Raw genomic sequence first — 20,556 nt, 5'->3', positions numbered from 1 at the left:
TTCTAATAATAAATCACATGCTCTGCAGGCATGCTATCCCAAATCTAATCCCTAGCATTTCAAGTGAAATGATCCTCAAGAGCTAGCTGGATCAAACATCCAAGGTCTTATGGTGATTTCTGCATTCTGGATACTCCGTACTGAACGAAGTAAACTAAGTGGGTGAAAGGAAGTTTCATGATTCCCCAAATTTATCACTGTACTATGAAAATAAAGCCCAACTACCACCACCCACAACATTTGACATGCTATCAATTCAATTCTCTTTCCTTGTTGCAGATATACAGTCCCTCAAATGCTGGGGCAGGTGAACTTTACTTTGATTATTTACCTCAAACCACATACCACAACTGCTGTTCTGTCAAAGCTGCCTACAGCCCCAAAATGCAAGTGGGCAGCGTATAATTTCTTTTAAAAAATATTTGTTACAAGAACATAGCAGATGTATTGCTTCTATTACATGCCAATTCACATGTAGGATGCCTTAATTGTATAATATTATTTGGGACTCCAGAGATGAAGTAGCAAAAACAAGGTAATTCTAATTTGGGGGGCTCCTATTGCTAAATTTTCAGATGCAAAGTATGCTGAGAGTACTTGGGCTAACTGCACTAAGTTATGCATTTCTTAGATCATGGTTTAACAAGTCACAAAGTCTGGATTCACTCATCATATTAAACAAGCCTTCCCAACCAGGCACACTCTTTATGTATTGGAGCTGCAACTCCCAGACCCGTCCAGGCAGAGGAATTTTGAGAATTGCAGTCCCAACGCATCTAGAGGACGCCATGTTGGGAAGGCTATGCTGAACTGAAAATGAACCATTTTATTACTTAATATAATGTACACAGCAGCTAGCAACAGAGGAACATACAAACTATCAATGCAGACCTTTGATATTCCTATCTGTGGATACATTTCTTGTTCTATCGCAGCACCACTGCTGCTAGAGAGGGAGTTCCTCAGTCATAGGAAAAGCTTTATATTTAGTAGTGGAAATGGAGCTGAAAACCAAGGTCAGAATCCAATACAGGTTTATATTTCCAAGCTTTGTTTTCTAACTTGTGAAATATATGTTACTGAATTCAATTTTCTATCAATATTAATCAACATAGCCGATGATGCACTCCAACAACTAGAGGACCATAGATTGCTCGCTCCTGGTATAGTCTAATGTACAACCAAGATCTTAGTGTAACCCTTATAAACAATTCCATAGATCAGGTTTGTATTAATGTCCTAATCTGCAAATTTTGGGAGGAAGGAGTACTGAAGCTCTGAGAAAAGGGTTTTACTTAAAGTCATCCAGTTTGTGGTAACATCTGAATGGGGTACATTCGGCTTACACCTCCCTAAGCAAGTGGCAAAGGGAATGTTCCAGTTTAGCACAAATATATTCATCCTTTACCTTTCTCAATATAGTTTTTAGGTGCCCAGGCTGGATCTCCATCAGCATACGGATCATTGTACTGCACTACTGCAGCCTCCTCATCTTCATAATCCACTGGTGGTGGTGGTGGAGGTGGTGGAGAGTCATCAAACATAGGCATCTCATCTGGAGGTGGTGGTGGAGGTGGAGTTGGACTGTCAGCAACTAGTAATCAGTGAAAGAAGAATATCTAGTCAGAACTAGTTCAAATAGAAGTAAACCTGTGACCAGGAGTCCACACCTATTACAGAAACTAGTAGCATGCACTAACAGTATCATGCATAGATTAGAAATGAATGCTTTATATGTTAAAATGCTATGACATACAACTTTGCAAGTTACTGGCAGCCACAGAACTACAGATGCTAACTTCAAAGCAGATACTCCAAAGGCATAAGCTGATTACTAGCAGAAGTGAGATGTAGACCATCACTTTAAATGGTTCTCAAGACAGCATTGCTTCGTATTCAAGAGGCTGGTGTAGCTGTTGCTGAATGCTGTAAGCCAAATGTCTTATTTTGTAAGTTTACATTTGCCTTGGATGAACAAAGATCCAGATACAGAGGCACTGCAAAGAACATAACTTCTGATGCAATCAAAGTCTCTTTTTGATGCTGATGGGAGGAAGAAAGGCCTATTTTAATCTGCAAGAACATCTCTAACATTCTTGTCTTGCAGTACAGGACAGAAGAGTCATACTGCACAGTGCTGCTTACAGTATTCAGATAATTTCATCATAGCTTTTATTACCTAAATTCCTAACATGTCCCCACTTGCAGCATCCTCAATAACATATCCTGACATGCAGCATGTGATCAGGCATATTCAAAAGAGGCTACTTCACTAAAATCTCATCCACCAACTGTCCCACACACAAATCAGGACACGCAGCCATAAATCCCAGTGTAGAGAGACACTGCTGTAACTTTTACTTAAAAGAGCACAATTCAGCAAGAGTAAAGCATTTTTGAATACCACTCAATAGATGCAAATGATACCTACATTTAACATTTACACTAAGAAACAATATAACTGAAAAAAATGCATCACTTTGGCTGAATTATGTCCAAATGTTAATATAATCAGCGTTATCTTTCAAAATACTTAAGGTCATGGCATTTTTATGCTAATTATCAGCTTCATCACTTAAGCGGAAATGGAAGAGAAAAATAATGAAATGTGAGATTGAGGCACAATTGATCAGTGAAAGTTTAATAGTTCTAATCAGAACTTAGATATTGTTTGCAAAGCAAAGTGAGTTACGGATAGAGCTAAGTTAAAACACAGCACTAGCAAGATTCCTGTATATTGGAAGGAGTTTTATATAAACTATGATCTAGAACATTAAATCTGGGTCATCTGCTGTGGAAACCAGGTCATCCAGTGTTAGGAGCAGCAAACAGCTTTTGTGCATTGCTGCATTTGGGGCAAATCCAGGCTACACAAGCTTCACTGAAGTCCAATAAATGTCAAGATGGGACTTTATAACTAACTTGGGCCACTGATTTCAATCACACACCCAATAAGCAAACCCACTTCCTCCACTGCAATACTTTACTTTGCCCTAGATTAACAAAGGGCAGTCAGTTGATTTTTAGGATAGCATGGGAAGATTTTAAAGACATGCACATGAGATCACCACGGGAATGGATGTGAATGTGTTCCTTGTCTTGGGTGGGTATGGCTGAAAGGAAATCAGCTTTGTCTCAATGCAGTCCAAATCTCTCCTTCAACACTGTCATGGGTTATTTTTCTTAATCCCAATAAGGCATGGCAGACTCTGTCTCTCACACTTGCTCTCAGATTAAACTGGACAGCAATTTTCCAGCATTGATCTCTCTCTCATCTACCTCTTCAGAAGAAAATCTAACAACTGAGAGTTGTTTTTTTTAAAAAAAAAAACTATTGCTAAAAGCATCATCTCTTAAATGAGTTTGGTTTTAAAATTTAAACATATAAATAATGGCTCAGGCTAAGCAGCAGTGTTCTTCCAAAAGCCCATTATGCATATTGTCACGTGGCTGGTTGGCAGTCACTTTTTGGGTCACTTTGAAGTCTGCAGATGTTGGATGGGCAATGCTATTACAAACAGTGAATTTGTTTCTCCACCCCTCCTTTCCCTTGTGGTTGTTTCTAAAATAATGTCTACATATCAGGAATATAAGACCCTTTCAGTTATTACCCTTTTTTGTTTAATGTCTATTGTGCAAGATTTGCCTTTTTATTGTAGTAAGACCTAAAATTATTGCTTTGGAGTATAGACCTCGATCGCTGGAAAGTCTCTCATTACCGTCTGTCAGGCATACTTGTTCATTTGCATGTATGAACATGCTTTGTCTCTTCCTTCTGTCTATTTTTTTTTTCTGGGAGGCACCATCCTGGGTCCTACTGCTGACCTGCTGCATCCCGTGCACTGCATCTCTTAAACTTCTTGCAAGAGAATGAGGCCTCATGATGGGAAGCCAGTGCACTCATGGTGCCTGCAGTAGGCACACAGGCTCAGCACCTGTCCAACATGATGCCCCTTAGAAAGGAACCCAGGAAGAACCACCCTTAGAAGAGAGAAGAGAGAAAAGGTGAGGCTAGGCAAGAGGACCTCAACTGTGGGCTGGTTGCCTTGGGTGGCAGTTATTTTTACATTCATTGAAACAATACAACTTCTTAAAGATTTATTGGAATGTTCTTATTATTTACTACTTTAATATTTCATATTTTGCAGAGGTAACTTGTTCAGCTATCATCAGAATCAGCCATGTCTTAGAGAATGCCCATAACTGTTCCTTACTAACACATTGTGTCTCCGTTTTCACATACAGCACTAAAGAAATGGGCCCATTCCATAATCCAAACCTGATACAAAATTGGACTTTGATAAGTGAACAGTATCATGTGTTTTCAACACTGTAATATGCCAATAGGCACAATACTGTGAGAGCCTCTCCTACCAAGGTCCACAGAAAGGCTTACTGCAACATAGCAGCTGTTCTGATACATTACAAAGAATGTATGTTCCTAGTGGACTGTATCCTTGATTTATTGGCCAAACCCAACTGCCCTGCACACAAAAGAAGAACAGTTCATGGACTGGATCCATTAGCAGTAGTACAGTAGCTTTAAGAGAAAATATTTCATTCCAGAATTCTTTAGCTTGATAGCAAAATGTAATGTTATAAAGGATCTAGCATTCAGGTCTTCTTTCAACTAACTTTTTTTTCCCCCACAAAGGAGCTCCTCAGTCCTGAAGGCTTTTCATAGGCACAATAATATTATGTATTTCAGGTGTTTAAGATATTTGAATCTCATGTTACCCTACTGGAGAAACTCAAAACATGATTATATTTTCTCCTGCAACCAAACAAACTTGCTGCAAATAACTGGGAGACTTTTGGAGAAAAAAGTGGAATTTGGATGGTGAAAAGCACAATGAAGAACCACAGGAAGAAGTCCCACTGAGCAAACTCATCCATTAGCGTAGCACCAAATATAGCTTAGAATAAACTGAGGTACCCTTGCATTTAATCTAAATCTTAAGTGTCCAATTATCAATTATTTCCACTTATTCTATTTATTCTTTGTTTTAAAGGGCTAAAGAAACAAATGCAAAACTAATTGCTTGGATTTATCTGGAATATGAAATGCATAGCCTAACCTTCTGTGCTTCGATAACATAACTGAACACAATTCTTTTGTTACAATTACCTGTACCTAGAACTTTAATCCAATATGTGATCGCAGGACTGGCAAAACTGGGGCAAGAATTGCTCAAGATGTATGAAACATCAATCCTTGCCACCACTACCACCGCCAAGAAAATTAGTACAGAACTATCTCCACTACCACGTTTCCAACCAGTCTTTTATTATTTTCCAGAAAATAAGATTTGAATACTATATAATTAGGATGCCGTAAAAGCAGGAAATGCTAAAGCAGGATTGACTTCAGACAATCTTAAAACAAGGGCATTCACATGCTCTTAAGGAGACAACAGCAACTGAAAGCTCTGGATTAGATCCAGTTTCCGGAAAATGTGTACCTTTCAGGTCCCATAGAAACAAAAGGATTGATGATAAAAGTAATACTTCTGTCAATAGAACTTACTGACATTGAAAAGGTGGAAGGAATGCTGGCTTACTATCCCTACCTCATCCTTCAGAAGTGTTTCACCACATCTGATGAAGGCACTGTTCAACTGTGCACTTTGTAAAAAAAAAAAAAATGTGCATCTCCTTAAATTGGTCCTGAATGCCCTCACATTTAATGAATGAGCCCCAAAATCCTACCATTGCAAGCAGGAGAAAAAAATCTCCCTATTCATATTTTCAATAAGATGCCTGATTTTATATAGTTCTAGCGGGTCTCCTCTTAACTGTTTTTGCTCCAAGGGAAAATCACCAAGAAACTGTAGACTTTCTTTGTACAGGTGCTGCTCTAATTCTCTTAAAGATTTTGGCTGCCTTTTTCCAATTCTGCAAGATAAAACATATATGCACAGAGACAATCTGTAAGCAAGAAAGCAAGGCCTAATTTAAATGTGATACAGGACACTAAAGAAGAAACCAGCATTATTCTCTGCAGCAGTTAACCTTGATTCTGATCCTTCGCACATTAATCCAAAGTACAGGGGCAGAGGTTTAGTCCCAGGGTCATACACAATCCCCCAAAGTTTAGTATGGCCCCTGCGATCCCTCCAGAAATTGCTGCCAAATTGTAATTTTGAATTTGACATAAGGGAACGGTTAATATATATTGGGAATGTATAATTAAGGCTGTGTAATACTTTGGTTTCAAAAAGGTAAGGATGCTTCAGACCATGGAGGAGCACTCACGTAGCAACTGCCTGCAACTCTTTAAAGCAGCTGTGTTTTTTCCTGGATCATGCAGCTGCCCTCTGTAGCCCTCTTCTATCAGCCCTATTTAATTTTGACATCAGTTACACTTAATATGATTTTAAGATGTCATTTCTGCTTTGGAGCCACTCTTTTATTATCATTTTCCACCAGATTTGAAGTGCAGCCATTTAAAAACCAGCTGCTCTCCTCAGCCAAAGAAATGATAACTTGTTTTTGCATTTTCACGGATGTCCTGAATTGTCTGCCACAATTTTTACACAGAAAAGTCAGATAAAAATCAATTAAATATTATTGGAAGTGAGCTTTCCTGGGCCATAGAATCCTCCTGTGTTAGTGCTTTACTAGATAAAGTGTCCAATTTGATATATGCTGTCAGCCATGTGATACCTTGTAGGGAGATATTTTTCTGACATACCTAGTATCCTGCTTAAACTGACCCTAAAATGGTTTAAAAGCAAAAAGCTGGCTATATAAATGCTTCTATCTCCTCAAATTAAAACTTTTAAAAAATCCATGCACTTGTATCTGTGAAATTTTGTATCCATATTATTGAATGTCCTAAAGTTCTGTGGGGCGCATGCATAGCCATTTTTTTTTTTTAAAGTATGTGTGCGTCAAACTATTATTTATATCTCCCAAATCAACAGTTTGGGGATTTGACAAAAGGAGAGCTGAGAGGAGGAGGTATGTGTTTTCTTTTTCTAATTTCCCACCAAATCACCAGGTTTTATTCTGAATGCTTAAACAAACAAACAAGCAAAATCACAGGGCTAAAAATGTTATCAGTAATAATAACTGGAGCATAAGAAAATGTACCCCTCGGTTCCACGTTGGTGCTGAAATGCAAGATGGAATTAGCATCTTAAGTAGGAAAAAAAATGAACCAAACTTTCAAAGCAGTAAAACCAAGGAGAAGAATCTGACTGGCCAGCCATGCATGCTATAGGAGAGAGAAAGAGAGAGAGAGAGAAAGAGAGAGAAAGAAAGAAAGAAAGAAAGAAAGAAAGAATTGGCTCTACTCTTTGGAGAAGCTAAGCTGCCAACTTACTGTTTTCTTGCACCCTGGCCACGAAGCCTGTGAGAGGTATCTGTGGAGTCAACTGAGGCATAGGGGGAGGGGGTGGAGCAATAGAAACTGGAAGTAACACACACCATAAACAGGGAGTAAACATAGATACAGGAAAAGGAAAATAAAAACAAAAAGTAGCTGTCAGTAACACTGGACCACAAAAAAGCTACGCAATGAACAGAAACACACAACAGGACCTCCTTCAAAATCGGGTACCCTGACAATACAACTTCTGCTGAACTCTGTTCTTAGTCAGCTGGCAATTAAAAAGCAAAACAAAACATATGGTAGATGATACGTGATCTGCTCTTCCTTTTTCAGACGTTTCACCTGGCCATTTAAAAATACTCGTCATGTGCTTGAAACAGACATCCTGCCATCTTTACCACAAAATCTTGCAAGGAATGGCCAAGTGTGAGGGAAATTGTGTGAGTGTTTGTGTGTTTTTCCTTAGCAAGCACTTGAGAGCATGTTTTATTTAAAGGAAAGTGCCATAAAAAAGGCAAAAAAGTAACAAGGGCCCTTTGCAATGAGGGTGAAAGCTACCCCCGAAAAAAAAAAAAAAAAAAACCAGAAAAAGGCAAAGCAACAGAGCTTATAGATTGCCCTGCTCTTTAGCATGAAATTGAATTTACATGCCTTATTATTTTCATATTTTAAGCAATTCTACACCTTCTGGAGGATTTCAGGAGAGTTTTTTAGGAGAGCTTTAAGGACTATAATTCCATAACTGAAAATAAAAACTGATCCACAGAAAACAGGTATATTCATTACAAAAATTGGCATGGTTTCTTTTCAAGAGGCAAACCCAAGCATTTCATAGGAATTATTCATAACAAGCTTTTATATTATTGCATTGTGTTAGCCTTAAGATGATATACCAGTTGAAGCTGCACTTTTAAATGCTTCCAGCATCTAATGCTCAGCTACCAAGGATTCTACATAAATTGTACGCTCATATCCAATTACCTAAGGCATTTCCCAGTGATTGACAGGGCAAACCAACCTCACTATGAATCTTGAACCCAGAGGTAAAGACCAAAGGCCCACAGTTAAATACATAATGGCATGTTAGATAAGCCCCTCATAATGAATCTGTGTTCAGATTTATGAGCAGGGGAACATTTCTAATGGAACTGGGAAATAATAGCAATGTTTTAGAATGGTTTGTGTGAATATCAACAAGATGCAGAAGATGGGAATGCTGCTTATGAATGTGTGTACATGCTTAATTCCCCAATGTGAACCACAGGATACGCACAGAAACACAAGCCTTTTCACACTGATCCAAAGTATGTAGAACAGGTGCCAGATGGAGGAAAAAAATGTATCTCATTAGCAAGTCTCTGATCTCCTCAAACTCAATTCTGTACATCCACCTCTGACTGACACGTTCTGTTTTCAGATGTATCAATGTTTCAGTTTTCATTATGAAGTGACCACTGGGTACACTTTCACAAGTAATATTGTAACATCAAGAAATTGGCCTCAGAAACAATTATAGCAGGATCTCAGAGGGATCCAGAAACTTTGGAAATACAAATGTCTTTATTCTTTTCTTTTCTTTTTTTACCTAATTCAAGTTTCTGTGTTCAGCAAAGTAATAGGATTTGAACTGCTCATTTGAAACAGGCTGTGGATTTCAAAATGTGGATTAATTGTAAATACTGCCATAATTCAGTATTTATATTTACAGTTAAATATTAACACTGAGCTCATTTCATAATAATCCAGCCTCATGTGCCAAGTAAGAGACATAACACAATGGCCAGTTTCTCAAAGCTCTTGATGCCAAGGTTTACTTGCTCTTGTACTCCTCCTTTTCTTTCTCCCCTACAAAATCTATTTGCTGTCCAGGAAAAGGAAGTCCAATGGGAAACCTGGAATTTATCTTGTCAAATCTAGGGCATTAAATCATAAATTTAAGAGAAGGGTGAAATATCTACTCAAGTTAAAATTAGTGACTACAGAGTATTTTTTTTAATGTGGCAGTCATTAATATTTTTAGGGTTTGTATCTGTATTAGAACAACACTATGATTATAAACAAACATAAAATTACATTAAAAATGGTCAAGTAAGGTCTTTCATAAGGATCCTTTAATCTTACTAGCAAACCACCTGAAAGTGAAAGAGCCATTTTTATTTATTTGTAACTGTACCTATCTTTGGCAAGCAGATAATATTATCAACTTATTTTGAAACTGTAGACTGAATTGAACAGTATCTCTGAGTGTTCTGTTATCACATGAAGGGAATTTGCTCATGTGTTCATCTCATTCTTGAAATCTCTCCCAATCAGTGTTTCAGATATGTAGACTTGAACTCTCAAAATTCTCAGCAATGGCCATGCTAACTGGGGAACTTGGGGAGTTGGAATCCAAACATCTGGAATCCAAACATCTGACTAAGTTGGGGAAGGCTATTCTCTATCTATATGTAAAAATCACACCCCAATACAGTTAAATCCAATACACAAAACTGCAGTTCCACTTTCTCAACAAAATATGGTGGTCAGTAAGCTGTGCAAAGCATTCTGAGGCAAGTTTTACAAAATAACCAAAGAAACCCCTTGAATGCTCTGCACAACCCTTGTAATCAGCTCCATGATTCCAGCTTATGTATGCTGAATTGTATAGGTTTATGGCATATTCAAATGCAGCCTCATTATACAGACATGCGGAACACTAAGTGTGGCGTTCCAACAAAAATATAGTTTAGGCAGGCAGGGGAATCTTTCTGATCTGGCTCACAAAACCAGCTGTCAGTTACAGTGACATCATAGCCGTTATAGTTTAAAAAAAAATATTAAGGTAAAAATGACTAGGCTTTCAGGCAACACCTTTAACAGTTTGAATAATTATCCAGGAGAGGAACAAAGGTAATATTTACACCAGTGTTGTCCAAACTTGGCCACTTTAAGAAGAGTGGACTTCAACTCCCAGAATTCCCCATGCTGGCTGGGGAATTCTGGGAGTTGAAGTCCACTCATCTTAATGTGGCCAAGTTTGGACAACACTGATTTACACCTTTAAAAATAATAATAATAATGTTTGAAATGATAGTAAAATATATGCTGTATTTACCCAAAAGGAAGATTATTCTGAACGTAAGACAATCCTCAACTACCAAACAATGTTAGACATAAAAGAAGTTGCCAATCTGCGTTACACATTTAAGCAAAACTGAAGCAACCCTGTTGTTTTAAGGATAAACTGTTTGGGGAAACGACTAATCTTCCATTTGCATAAATATAGTAACTTGCTCATGTTAAAATCTTGGTCTAAAGAAGCCATAGTCATAACTTGTTCTATAGTTACAGATTAAGTGGTAGTTTCTGATGTGGTGGGAAACTGGTTTAATATACAGCACCTGAATGACTGAAGCCAGGCAACACAAGAGGGACGGCAAGGGCAATGGAGGGACAGAAACAAACTATGTAGGCTCAAAACTTTTCTTGGCCTGGTAAATTATGACTTGGATAAAGACAGTTCCATCTGAATATGCCTTAGTGACTCAGATCACTGATTAAAAAAAGAGCTATGTAAAACCTTCAAACTGGTTTGCCCCCAAACAAACACAGGAGTTCTATGCTCTGCAGTAACCTTACTTGAGTTTTGAGAATAGAGAGGCCCGCCATTAACATGAGGTTGAGCAGAAAATGGAGCAGTCACAGAAGGATTCCTCCTAAATCCAGCAGAAGAGGCTGAAGAAGTGGTAGAGTTGTGTCGGGAAATCTGCCTGGTCATTGTGCCATACTGGGAACCAGGAGCTGACCCAGGAACAGCTGAAATGCAAGAGCCAAAAGGAACCAACACGACTTGAGCAAAACGAAACACAAACGACAACTCAGAACGCAGTGCAGAAACCAAGAGGGAGGGAGGGAAGAGAAAAGGAGCAGGGAGACCACAGCACAGTAAATGTATGAAAATCCAAATCCACTAGGCTTCATGGGACAGATAGAGAAAAAAAATGCATCAATCATGTGTTTTGGGAGAGGGAGAGAAGGGTTTACCTTAACTTATATAAATACATATTTTAATATCTCAAAGACATAATGGTACAGAACTCCAATGTTCATGATGAACCTTTCAGAGCTACTATGGCCCTTTAAGTGAGCAGACTGTGCAGAAGATCAAATCCCAGATTGACTGAGAGAAAAGTTGAAATGCAATGTCTTTTATATTATCAAAGGAAAGAAAAGAATGAGGTGGGTAATTTCTTCCAAATTATCATAAGCATTATTCTCTTTCTCAAACTTGGTTGACTTCCATTCTGATCCCACTCCACTCCACCCACAAAATGGAATTTTCACAGTAAACATTGCAAAATTAGATAAATTTCATTAACTAATAAACTAAAAGTATAAATGCTAGGTTTCAGGTTAATTCAAGAAATAGAACTTGCACACTGGAAACAATTCTAAAATGAAGTGTGAAGGTACGTTTTATAAATAATGTTCTATAAACATTATGCAAACTCTCTCAGAGGTTCAGCACTCAGGGGAAACTGAGCTCCACATTATCAGATTTTGTTAATTATTCCATCCACTTCAGCCCTGAAATTTCGCAAAAGCTGTTCTTGCAATTTGGGGGACCATCCTAGAACACTAGGATATGATGCAGAATGCTGCAGTAAACAGATAGGATCAGGTAAATTGGCTGCCCCACTTTGTGAAAGAGCCTTTTTAATAACAGTTTGTTCAAGTAGGTTACACCGCCACAGTTTTAATATTAAGATAATTTTCATTACTTCATCCAGGTAAAAAACCTCAAGTTTAAATAATGGCAAAAAATAATGTCAAAAGCATTCTATGGCTGTCCCTTTATAGGATCATCATTGCATTACTTACTTTGGGTTATGTAAAAACAATTTGTCAGTGGACAAGACCAATTTTTATATTAGTCCTCTTTTGCTTTTAGGCAAGAACAATCTATGACTCCTACATGACAACCAAATATTTGTTTTCAAATATAATGGTTTCATTTATATATATCAACCAAAACAATTTGACTAATACTTGCCTTCTGCTGAAACAAATTTTTCAACCAAATATTTTATTACTTGGTGTGGTTATTTGTTTTAATCCAAATGCTGTGATCTCAAAACTTTAAAAACACAACATTCTTGTAGTTCATTTAAGAAGTGGAACTAATAGCCAATCCTAATTTAATATTTTGACACACTGAGGTAATCCAGTACTACAGCAGAGATTGACAGATAAGGCTGGGCAAAATATAATAGGTCTTACTCAATATAACTAGTGTTTCCTGTGCTTATTTAAACTTCAAAGGTGTTCATCTCACTCTCTCTCTCTCTCTCTCTCTCTCACACACACACACACACACACACACACGATCCCTAAGTGCAATTAGGACAGTTAAGACCTCAAATTATTATGATTATTCCTTAATACTGCATGAATAACAAAGTAATATGTATGAAGCTACATAAGGACTTGAAAAGCAAGGATAGTTTGCAACAAAAGAAAAATTCAGTATAGTGAACAGTATTGGTGTAAATTAGTTTTAGCTATTTTTTCATTCCTTTCCTCTTATCTCATGCCTTTAATTTCTTTTGCTTACTATTTCTTACTCTTTTTCTGCATTTGCATAACACTGTTTACCTCGGAAATTGTGAGATGGTTATATATGTTGTTATACTAAGTCAAAAGCACACAAGAACAAAACCCCAATTCCATCAATTTGCCAGTCCGACAAAGAGAATTAGAAAAGGAAAACTGCCTAGTACTTCAAAAAATGAACAAATTCCAGCACTCTCAAAAGGTAGAACCCATCCTGCTGCCCATCTCAAGAACATCTGTAATCCTGAAAGAGCTTCAGAAAAAACAGTTATTTGTGCTGTTAAAATGATTCACTTGCCAAATCATATCCTGATCTACAAATGAGTTTACGTTAATAATTAAAGAATTTTAGTTTGCTTATTGACTCTTTTTTTAATTCTATATGAGGATTTAGCACTAAAGTAATATCCTCTTTTAGAAGGATAATGTATATATATATTCATGGATAAGCCCATCCATGGATAAGTTGAGCTCAAATTTTTAACCAAAATACCATGAAAAATGTGCCACCTGCGGATAAGCTGACCCTCAAAATTTTTAGTATGTTTTAATTTTCACAACTGGCTTATATGCCAGTAGTGCATTTTTCTGGTATTTCGGTTAAAGATTTGAGGGTCTGCTTATCCACAAATGGGCTTATACACAAGTAAATACAGGATATATGGGTATTTTTAAAAAGCTGGAAAAAAACCTACTATATATACTCAGATAAGCCAAATCCAATTTCGGAGGTGTATTTTGGTACCTAAAATGTTAGGCTTATCCACGAGTATATATAGTAAATAGAAGAAAAAAAATCATTGCTGCTTTTCAAAAAAGCCATCACAGCAAAAATTAAACCAAATTCTGTTCATTTTCCAAAATAAACATAAAAGATAAGGATTTTCCTTCTTTCTGTGTTCTATAATCATAACATAGCTCTACAAATTCTCAGTCCTCTTTGAATTTATTTATATAACAGGACCATCTACATGGGGAGAAATTATCTCCATCAGCAAGCCCCTTAAATGTATCAACCAATATCCATTTGCTGAATTAAGCAACTGCATTCCAGAAGATACAGAGGATGGTGACGTATTGCACAGAATCCACTTTTTTCTGACTTGTTTTTTAAAACTGATTTCTGCGCTTTGATCAATTTAGTAACAAATACCTTGGCCAATAGTTGGTGGTGAAGGTGTAGGCACTGCAATGGGAATGCCAATACCACTGCTCCCACTGTTTTCTCGACTGCCGCTTCCTCCGCTACTACCACTGCTCAAAACAAAGCAAGCAGATAAATAAAACATTGCTATAACAAGTACTGTAACACTTTAAAACAAATCAGCAAACTGTGAACCATACTCTTTCACTCTGTCTAAAGGAAAAGAGAAAGTGGGGGGGGGAATCCCAGGTGATTGTTAGCATAATAGCAGAGCTGAATGTAAGAAATACAGATGTGACAATCAAGTGCAAAAGCAGTTTTACCTACTCTAGTATTTAATTTAAAAACTGTGAGGAATTATCTGAGAGTCAAAAAACTGTTAGAACAACTAAAATACTCTGAATGGTTATAGGCTGTTTAGACTAATTAAAGGTGATAAACTGTCAATAAAAGCTTTAAAATATAAGCAAAGTGTCAATCTGATGTACAAAGGAGACATTCACCTGGGACCAAGGCATCAGGAAAAGTGCTCCACATAAGTATTATTGCAGAAAACACTGGCTTAAGGTAGCATGCTGCGTTGGTGTATTGCTGAATTTGGTTTAACACTGTCAATCCATTTTGCCAGCAAGCATAATAATGAGGGCAGTCTGTTCTTTGAAAACAGCATAATACATCTTACAATGGGAATACAGAAAACCTGCTGGAGGAGGAGTGATAGATTCATAAACTCATTTGGATTCCCAAATCAGCTACGTAGGAGGTTGAAATCTTAGCCTGTCCCCATTCACAAATACCAGAATGAGCTTTCAAAAGGAGGCAGAAACTGGAGAAAATGATCACAAGGACTAAGATACGTCTTTAGAAAAATTGCATTAAGCAAATTGCTAGTAATGTAAGAGCCAGTTAGAAATGTATTTAAAACACTCTTCCCCAGTCAGATGTTCTCCAGATGTATGAAACTAATTACAACACTGGTCGGTTTGATAGGGAATGATGGAAACATCAGGCAGAACCAAGTTGAGAAAGGTGGTGCTAAAATCCAAAATCTGCTATTCAATGTTCCACATATTAATTCAAAACAAGGCAAAATTCATGAATTAGTTGGAAATAATTCAACCAAAATAAGTGAAAAGGTAAAGATGGCAACCAGTAATTGACATCATTCTCACAAAAATCAGTGTTTGGTATGCCAAAGAACTGGGACTTGTTGCCATGGTTGCAGCTAAATTTCATCACAAACCACTTGCAACACTGAAGAGTCCATTTCTGCTATCTCAAATAATGTATGTACAAGATATTTATGCAACTGCTTTAAATAAGGCAGTGCTTTAGCAAATGGCTCAGAATAGAAAGATTTTGTCTACAAAGAACGTTGGGCATATAAGCTTTTATTTTGTTATTAAGGGGGAAACGTTCATTAAAATTATTGCTATGTCAAATCATTGATGCTGCAGCATGAGATACTATAGTGCTGAAAAATCGTGCCTGTTTCTTTACAGCAGCCTTATTCCCAAGGCTGAGAAACTGTATTACAGCAACCAATCATAACCTGTTTTCTTCAATATTTGACCAATGAAGTTGAATAGAACTAATTTTGTGCAATCAGAAAAACCTTCTAATAAAAGCCCATAGAGGTAGACTGATGAATCTTCCTTCTGCAAACTTTTTTCAGCCTTAAGGCCACCTTTCCATCTTAGAGCAACAGAAAAGTATAGGACTAATTCTCTAATGCTTGGTTTTGGACCATTTCAATCATCTTGGCAGCACTGCTGTAGAATGAAGTCTCATTTTAGAGGCTGGAAAGATGATAAATATTGAGGCTTGTTTGAGCACATAAAACTCAGTAGAGAATAGTGAAAAACATGCTGTGGTCATTACAGATCTGGATGTCTTTGCTACACACAGTTTTGAGAATTCCTCAATTTAAAGAACAACTTGCTAGATGATCCTCAACTTCTGTCCAGAGTCTATAAGCATGTTTTGTTTCAAATAGCAGTTCTTAAAATAAAATAAAATAGCACGTAAATTGTGGACTGAAATAGATCAATACCAAGCTTTAAACATCAGTGTTGCATATACATATGCTCCATGTGTTCTATTAATACAAATAATATTTCTCTTTTCTTTAAATCTAGGAATAGACAAACCATGGCCCATGAACCCCATTTCTGTACACTCCAAAGCCCCCTAAAACAGCCCTGCAGAAATATGGCAATCAATTACCAAATTATACCAGGGCAATTTACTTTTTAAAAAAGGCAATAAAATAGGTCCATTAAGTCTGAACCTCTGACTAAAAAGAAAGTCAAACCTGAAAGCTACAGAAAAAGTGGATGAAATTGAATATTCATGTGTCACCACTACTGCAGCCAAGCCTGAAAAAGGTTTCCGGCCCCTACTTTAACACAAAACTGATTTTGGAAAGAACAAGTGGTTAGTACCAAATAAAATATATATTCATCTCCTTTTGCAGCCTTCTATTATTGCTTCTCCAGATCAAATTTGCTATCAAGTCTCCAATTCATTTACCTATGTGTCCTCGGCCTCTGGTTTAAGGAAGCTGTTCTTCCAGGACTGTGCTGACTTCCAAGTCTTGCTGGACTAGTCATGTAATCGTTGGGGACTGTGGGTGGCTTAACAGGCTCCAACGTTTTATAGGGAGTGTTCCGTCTATTAAAATGAAGCAGGACAGAAAGCAAAGGGGACAGAAGAGAAAAAAGAAATGGAAATTGGATTAGATTACAGGAAAGCAAATCACTGCACGTGACCTTACCTGTTAAGCAGTTTAGTGTCCACCGTCCTGCAGCATTCTTGAGATATACCATATTAATGATAAATACCTAGTGCATTCTAGGTGTTGCTGGACTACCCCAGATACAGATGGAGTCTCAGCAACAATTTAAGGTGAAATTCTTCTTTACTCAATAATAACTCTGGAAACATAAATTACAAAGAAGTCTATGGATATTCTTCCTCTTTCATAAGTGGAAAATCATAAATTCATAATTCAAAGGGAAATGCAAGAACAAAATAGTTATCTGAGGAGTCCATCTCGGTAGTTAAATATGAATTGCATGTATACAAACTCAAAGGACTCATGCTATAGTTAGCACCTGCTAAGGCGTATTTAGTTAAGACAAAACAAAAACAAATTATCATGAAAATCTGCAGGCTATGCAGGATAGAACACTGCTCTGAGTCATACTATAAACCTGTCTGCTTTTCTTTATAGAATTTGTGTGTCTATATGGCTGTACATGGATATATAAACTCCCAACCCTAGTGTTAGAATTAGAATTCCCAACTACAGGTAGTCCCCACTTAATGACTATTCATTCAGCGACATTCAAAGTTACATTGGGACCAAACAAGGCATATTTATGACCGGTCCTCAAACTTATGGCTGTTGCAGCACCCCCACGGTCACATGATCAAAATTCGGGCACTTGGCAACCTAACTGCATCTAAAACTGCAGGGTGCACTTCAACTCCCCCCACCCACCTATCTCCCCCCCATCTCTGCCCTTTGGCTACCTGGCCCTCTGCTGCCCCCCACTGCCCCCAGCTGACCTTTGCACGCCTCATCAGCAGCCGGAGGAAGAAGGCAGAGAAGGTGGACTGGGGGGAGCAGGGGGGTGGCGGAGAAGAGGGTGGCCAAAAGGGCAGAGATGGGGGGAGATAGGCAGGTGGGGGGAGCGGAAGTGGAGGTGAGCGCAGCAGGATAGGAGAAGCATAATGATGGCGTGATCCACCTAACGACCACAACCAGGACTATCAAAACTGCCATCACTAAACGGTACAGTCACGTGATATTTTGCCTAACAACTGCATTACTTAGCGACAGAAAATCCAGTCCCAGTTAAGGTTGTTAAGCAAGGACAATCTGTAGGTGCAAATCAGCCTAACAATTAATTATTCTCAGTAACACAGTAATATTTTTATAAAATTGTCCCAAGATTAGATATTAAGAAATTACATTTGATAATTTATGACAAATCTGAATGTGTGCCAGCACACCGCATAATCTCCTAGTTGGTAGAATGTGGGCAACAACATGTTGACTTGCAGGATAGTGTTCAGATTACCAAAGTTACCTTGCACAGAATAACTTGTACATGTTTGATGATAAAAGTGCTGCTTGCACTTCCATCAACTTGATGAAATGAAGACTGCAGCTGGTCATCTTGTCTACTCTGTCTCTGATTAAAAAGCAATTCCTGAGAGCCTCAACTAGCCAAGAGAATGGTTACTGCAAAATTGGGGAGGAAATGTACTGTACAGAGAAAAGGATGGGTGCAAAGAAGCCAAGAGACAAAGGAATGGTTAAGAGACAGAAAAATTGCAGAGTGATTTTGATGAAAATAAACAATGGCTTTGGTAGTGGGTGAAGAGGGCTAAACAAGGAGCCTCCTGCAGAATGAATGATTTAATTACATTCCATAAATAGTGATGAAATAATTTGGAATGAAACTGAAGTGAGGGAAGGCTGGAAGGGGTACTTAGAGTTCTGTATGAAGTGATTGAGATATACTGAAGAATAAAATAAAAACAAATACTATAAATATTAGTGTCCAAGAAAAGATGAATGAAAAGAAAGTCACAAATGCTGTGAAAATGTTGAAAAATGGTACAAGTGCAGGTATAGATGGTATAATTGGAAAAATGTTAAAATATGGGATGTGATTTGTTTATGAAGTAGTTGTGCAACTTGTTTAATCCGTACCTGATGACTGGAAAAATACCATTACTGTTTCTCTATACAAACAGAAAGGGAGAATGTGGGAAAGGAATTTTATTGTACATTTATTGATCTAGAGAAGGCATGTAAGTGTAAAGGCTTGAATCGTGGAATGTTTTGTGTGAAAAGGGAGTTAAAGGATGGTTGTGAATGCAATAAGAACAGCATATGATGAAGTAAAGCATGCATGGGAATAAATGGAATATTTAGTGAATGGTTCAGCAGGACTAAGACAAAGATCTATAATGTCCCCTTAGTCGTATAAAGTATATAAGTATCAGGAATGACTTCAATTATATTAGAGGTACATTGGTTGGGACATAACAGTAAGCCTACTTTTATATGTAGATGATGCCATGTTGTTGGCTGACTGGTGATGCCCTGTTGGCTGAATAATCTGCAGTGAATGTACGACTGTTTGATACAAGGAGGAGCTTGGGTCTGAAAATTAATGTATCAAAGACCTAGGTAGCTGTGTCTGGCAGGAAAAGTGAGGAAATCACTGCAAATTCTATATAAATGGCAAAAAAAATAGAGCAAATAGATGCTGGTAGGAAGCAGAAGTATGCAGTCTGTTTGACAAATGAATGTTTTCCTAAGCTAAAACAGCTGTATATGTTTGTGCTCACTTTATTACATGGAAGTGAGAGTTGTGTATGTCAGACAAAATATAGAAGCTAAATGCAGCAGAAATGAAATATTGAAGAAATGCAGGTGGTAAAAAAAGAAGTGAGAGGTTTAAGAATGTTATGGGCACTGAATAAAGGTAGACTGAATTCCAAAGTGGTTGACAAGTATGAAATAAGTATGTTGAGCGAATGAATGAGGGTCAAATTGCAAAACAAACATACAGGTCAAGAGGAAGGGAAAAATTAAGAAAGCTGTGGCTGGGTGGACTTGATGAGATCCTAAAAAAGAAAGTTGAGAAGTTTAAAGAACAAATGAAGTGTTATATGGACACAGCAGAGGCAAGGGTGGCTTGCAGGTATAGAAAGATATGTAAACCATATGTAGTTGGAGCCAGCTGGTTTTAACTATAGTTTCTTTTCTTTTTCTTAAGTTCCCCTTTTCATTTCTTTGACTTACTATTTTTATCCCCTTTTGTCCTTTAATATACCTCGTCCTGAAAAGGAATTACATAATGCGTATGCATATATCACAACGTTTTTTTTTTTCCTGGCAATAAGGTTCAGTTAATGTATTTCTTTAATCCTTTCAGCATTAAAGTCTTCCTTGAGCTGAGCCTGTCTCCTGGTGACTATGTGAACATGTCCATGCTGGCAATAATAAAAAATGTGGTTTTTGTTGCCTTCATCAACTTACTGGTATAGCCTCAAATTTATGTCTCCTACACACTTTTTCCTCAAGGTTTCAGCAAATACAGTCTGTTTGCTACAGATGTACATACTCATCCAAATACTTCCAGCATAGGCTGTTTCCAAAGGTGGGATTCTCCATTATTCTGCAGTCCTAGCAAGAAAGTAACATCTTTGCCTCTTAGAAACAAAGAGTTGTTAGTTATTTTTCCATGGACAGTGCTAAAACAGCACTCTCCAAACTTGGTTAATTTGGGCCTCTTCTCTTCCAAATTTAAATGACCTCTGGAGCACTGTTTTCCTCTACCCATTTTATTCCAGCCACTTTGATAGGTCAGGGTGTGGGTTAAAATTTGTGTATAAGGGCAAATTGATATTAATGTGCATTTCCCCTTACCATTATTCCTGGTAAAGCTCATTAGAC

At 37.5% G+C, this 20,556-nt stretch overlaps 1 protein-coding gene across 6 annotated transcripts in view; it reads right to left on the bottom strand.

Moving 5' to 3' along the window:
• ABI1 (abl interactor 1) overlaps nt 1-20,556 on the bottom strand; it is a 90,295-nt gene that overhangs the window by 1,338 nt on the left and 68,401 nt on the right. For 2 of the 6 annotated variants that reach the window (XM_007420755.4, XM_007420750.4), the window contains 5 exons: nt 16,608-16,748; nt 14,085-14,185; nt 10,958-11,134; nt 7,328-7,414; nt 1,409-1,594 (listed from right to left, as the gene is read on the bottom strand). In XM_007420755.4, coding sequence (XP_007420817.1) covers nt 1,409-1,594; nt 7,328-7,414; nt 10,958-11,134; nt 14,085-14,185; nt 16,608-16,748 — 692 coding nt within the window. The remainder of the gene's footprint in view (nt 1-1,408; nt 1,595-7,327; nt 7,415-10,957; nt 11,135-14,084; nt 14,186-16,607; nt 16,749-20,556) is intronic. The other 4 variants (XM_007420756.4, XM_007420751.4, XM_007420753.4 and 1 more) reach the window with 2 other exon arrangements.

The sequence above is a fragment of the Python bivittatus genome, unplaced genomic scaffold (assembly GCF_059951505.1).
Source record: "Python bivittatus isolate LINGU-HERP-01145 unplaced genomic scaffold, Pbiv_v1 ctg000610_np1212, whole genome shotgun sequence".
In the NCBI taxonomy this organism is placed as follows: domain Eukaryota; kingdom Metazoa; phylum Chordata; class Lepidosauria; order Squamata; family Pythonidae; genus Python; species Python bivittatus.
This window is presented reverse-complemented; position numbering and strand designations above follow the sequence as displayed.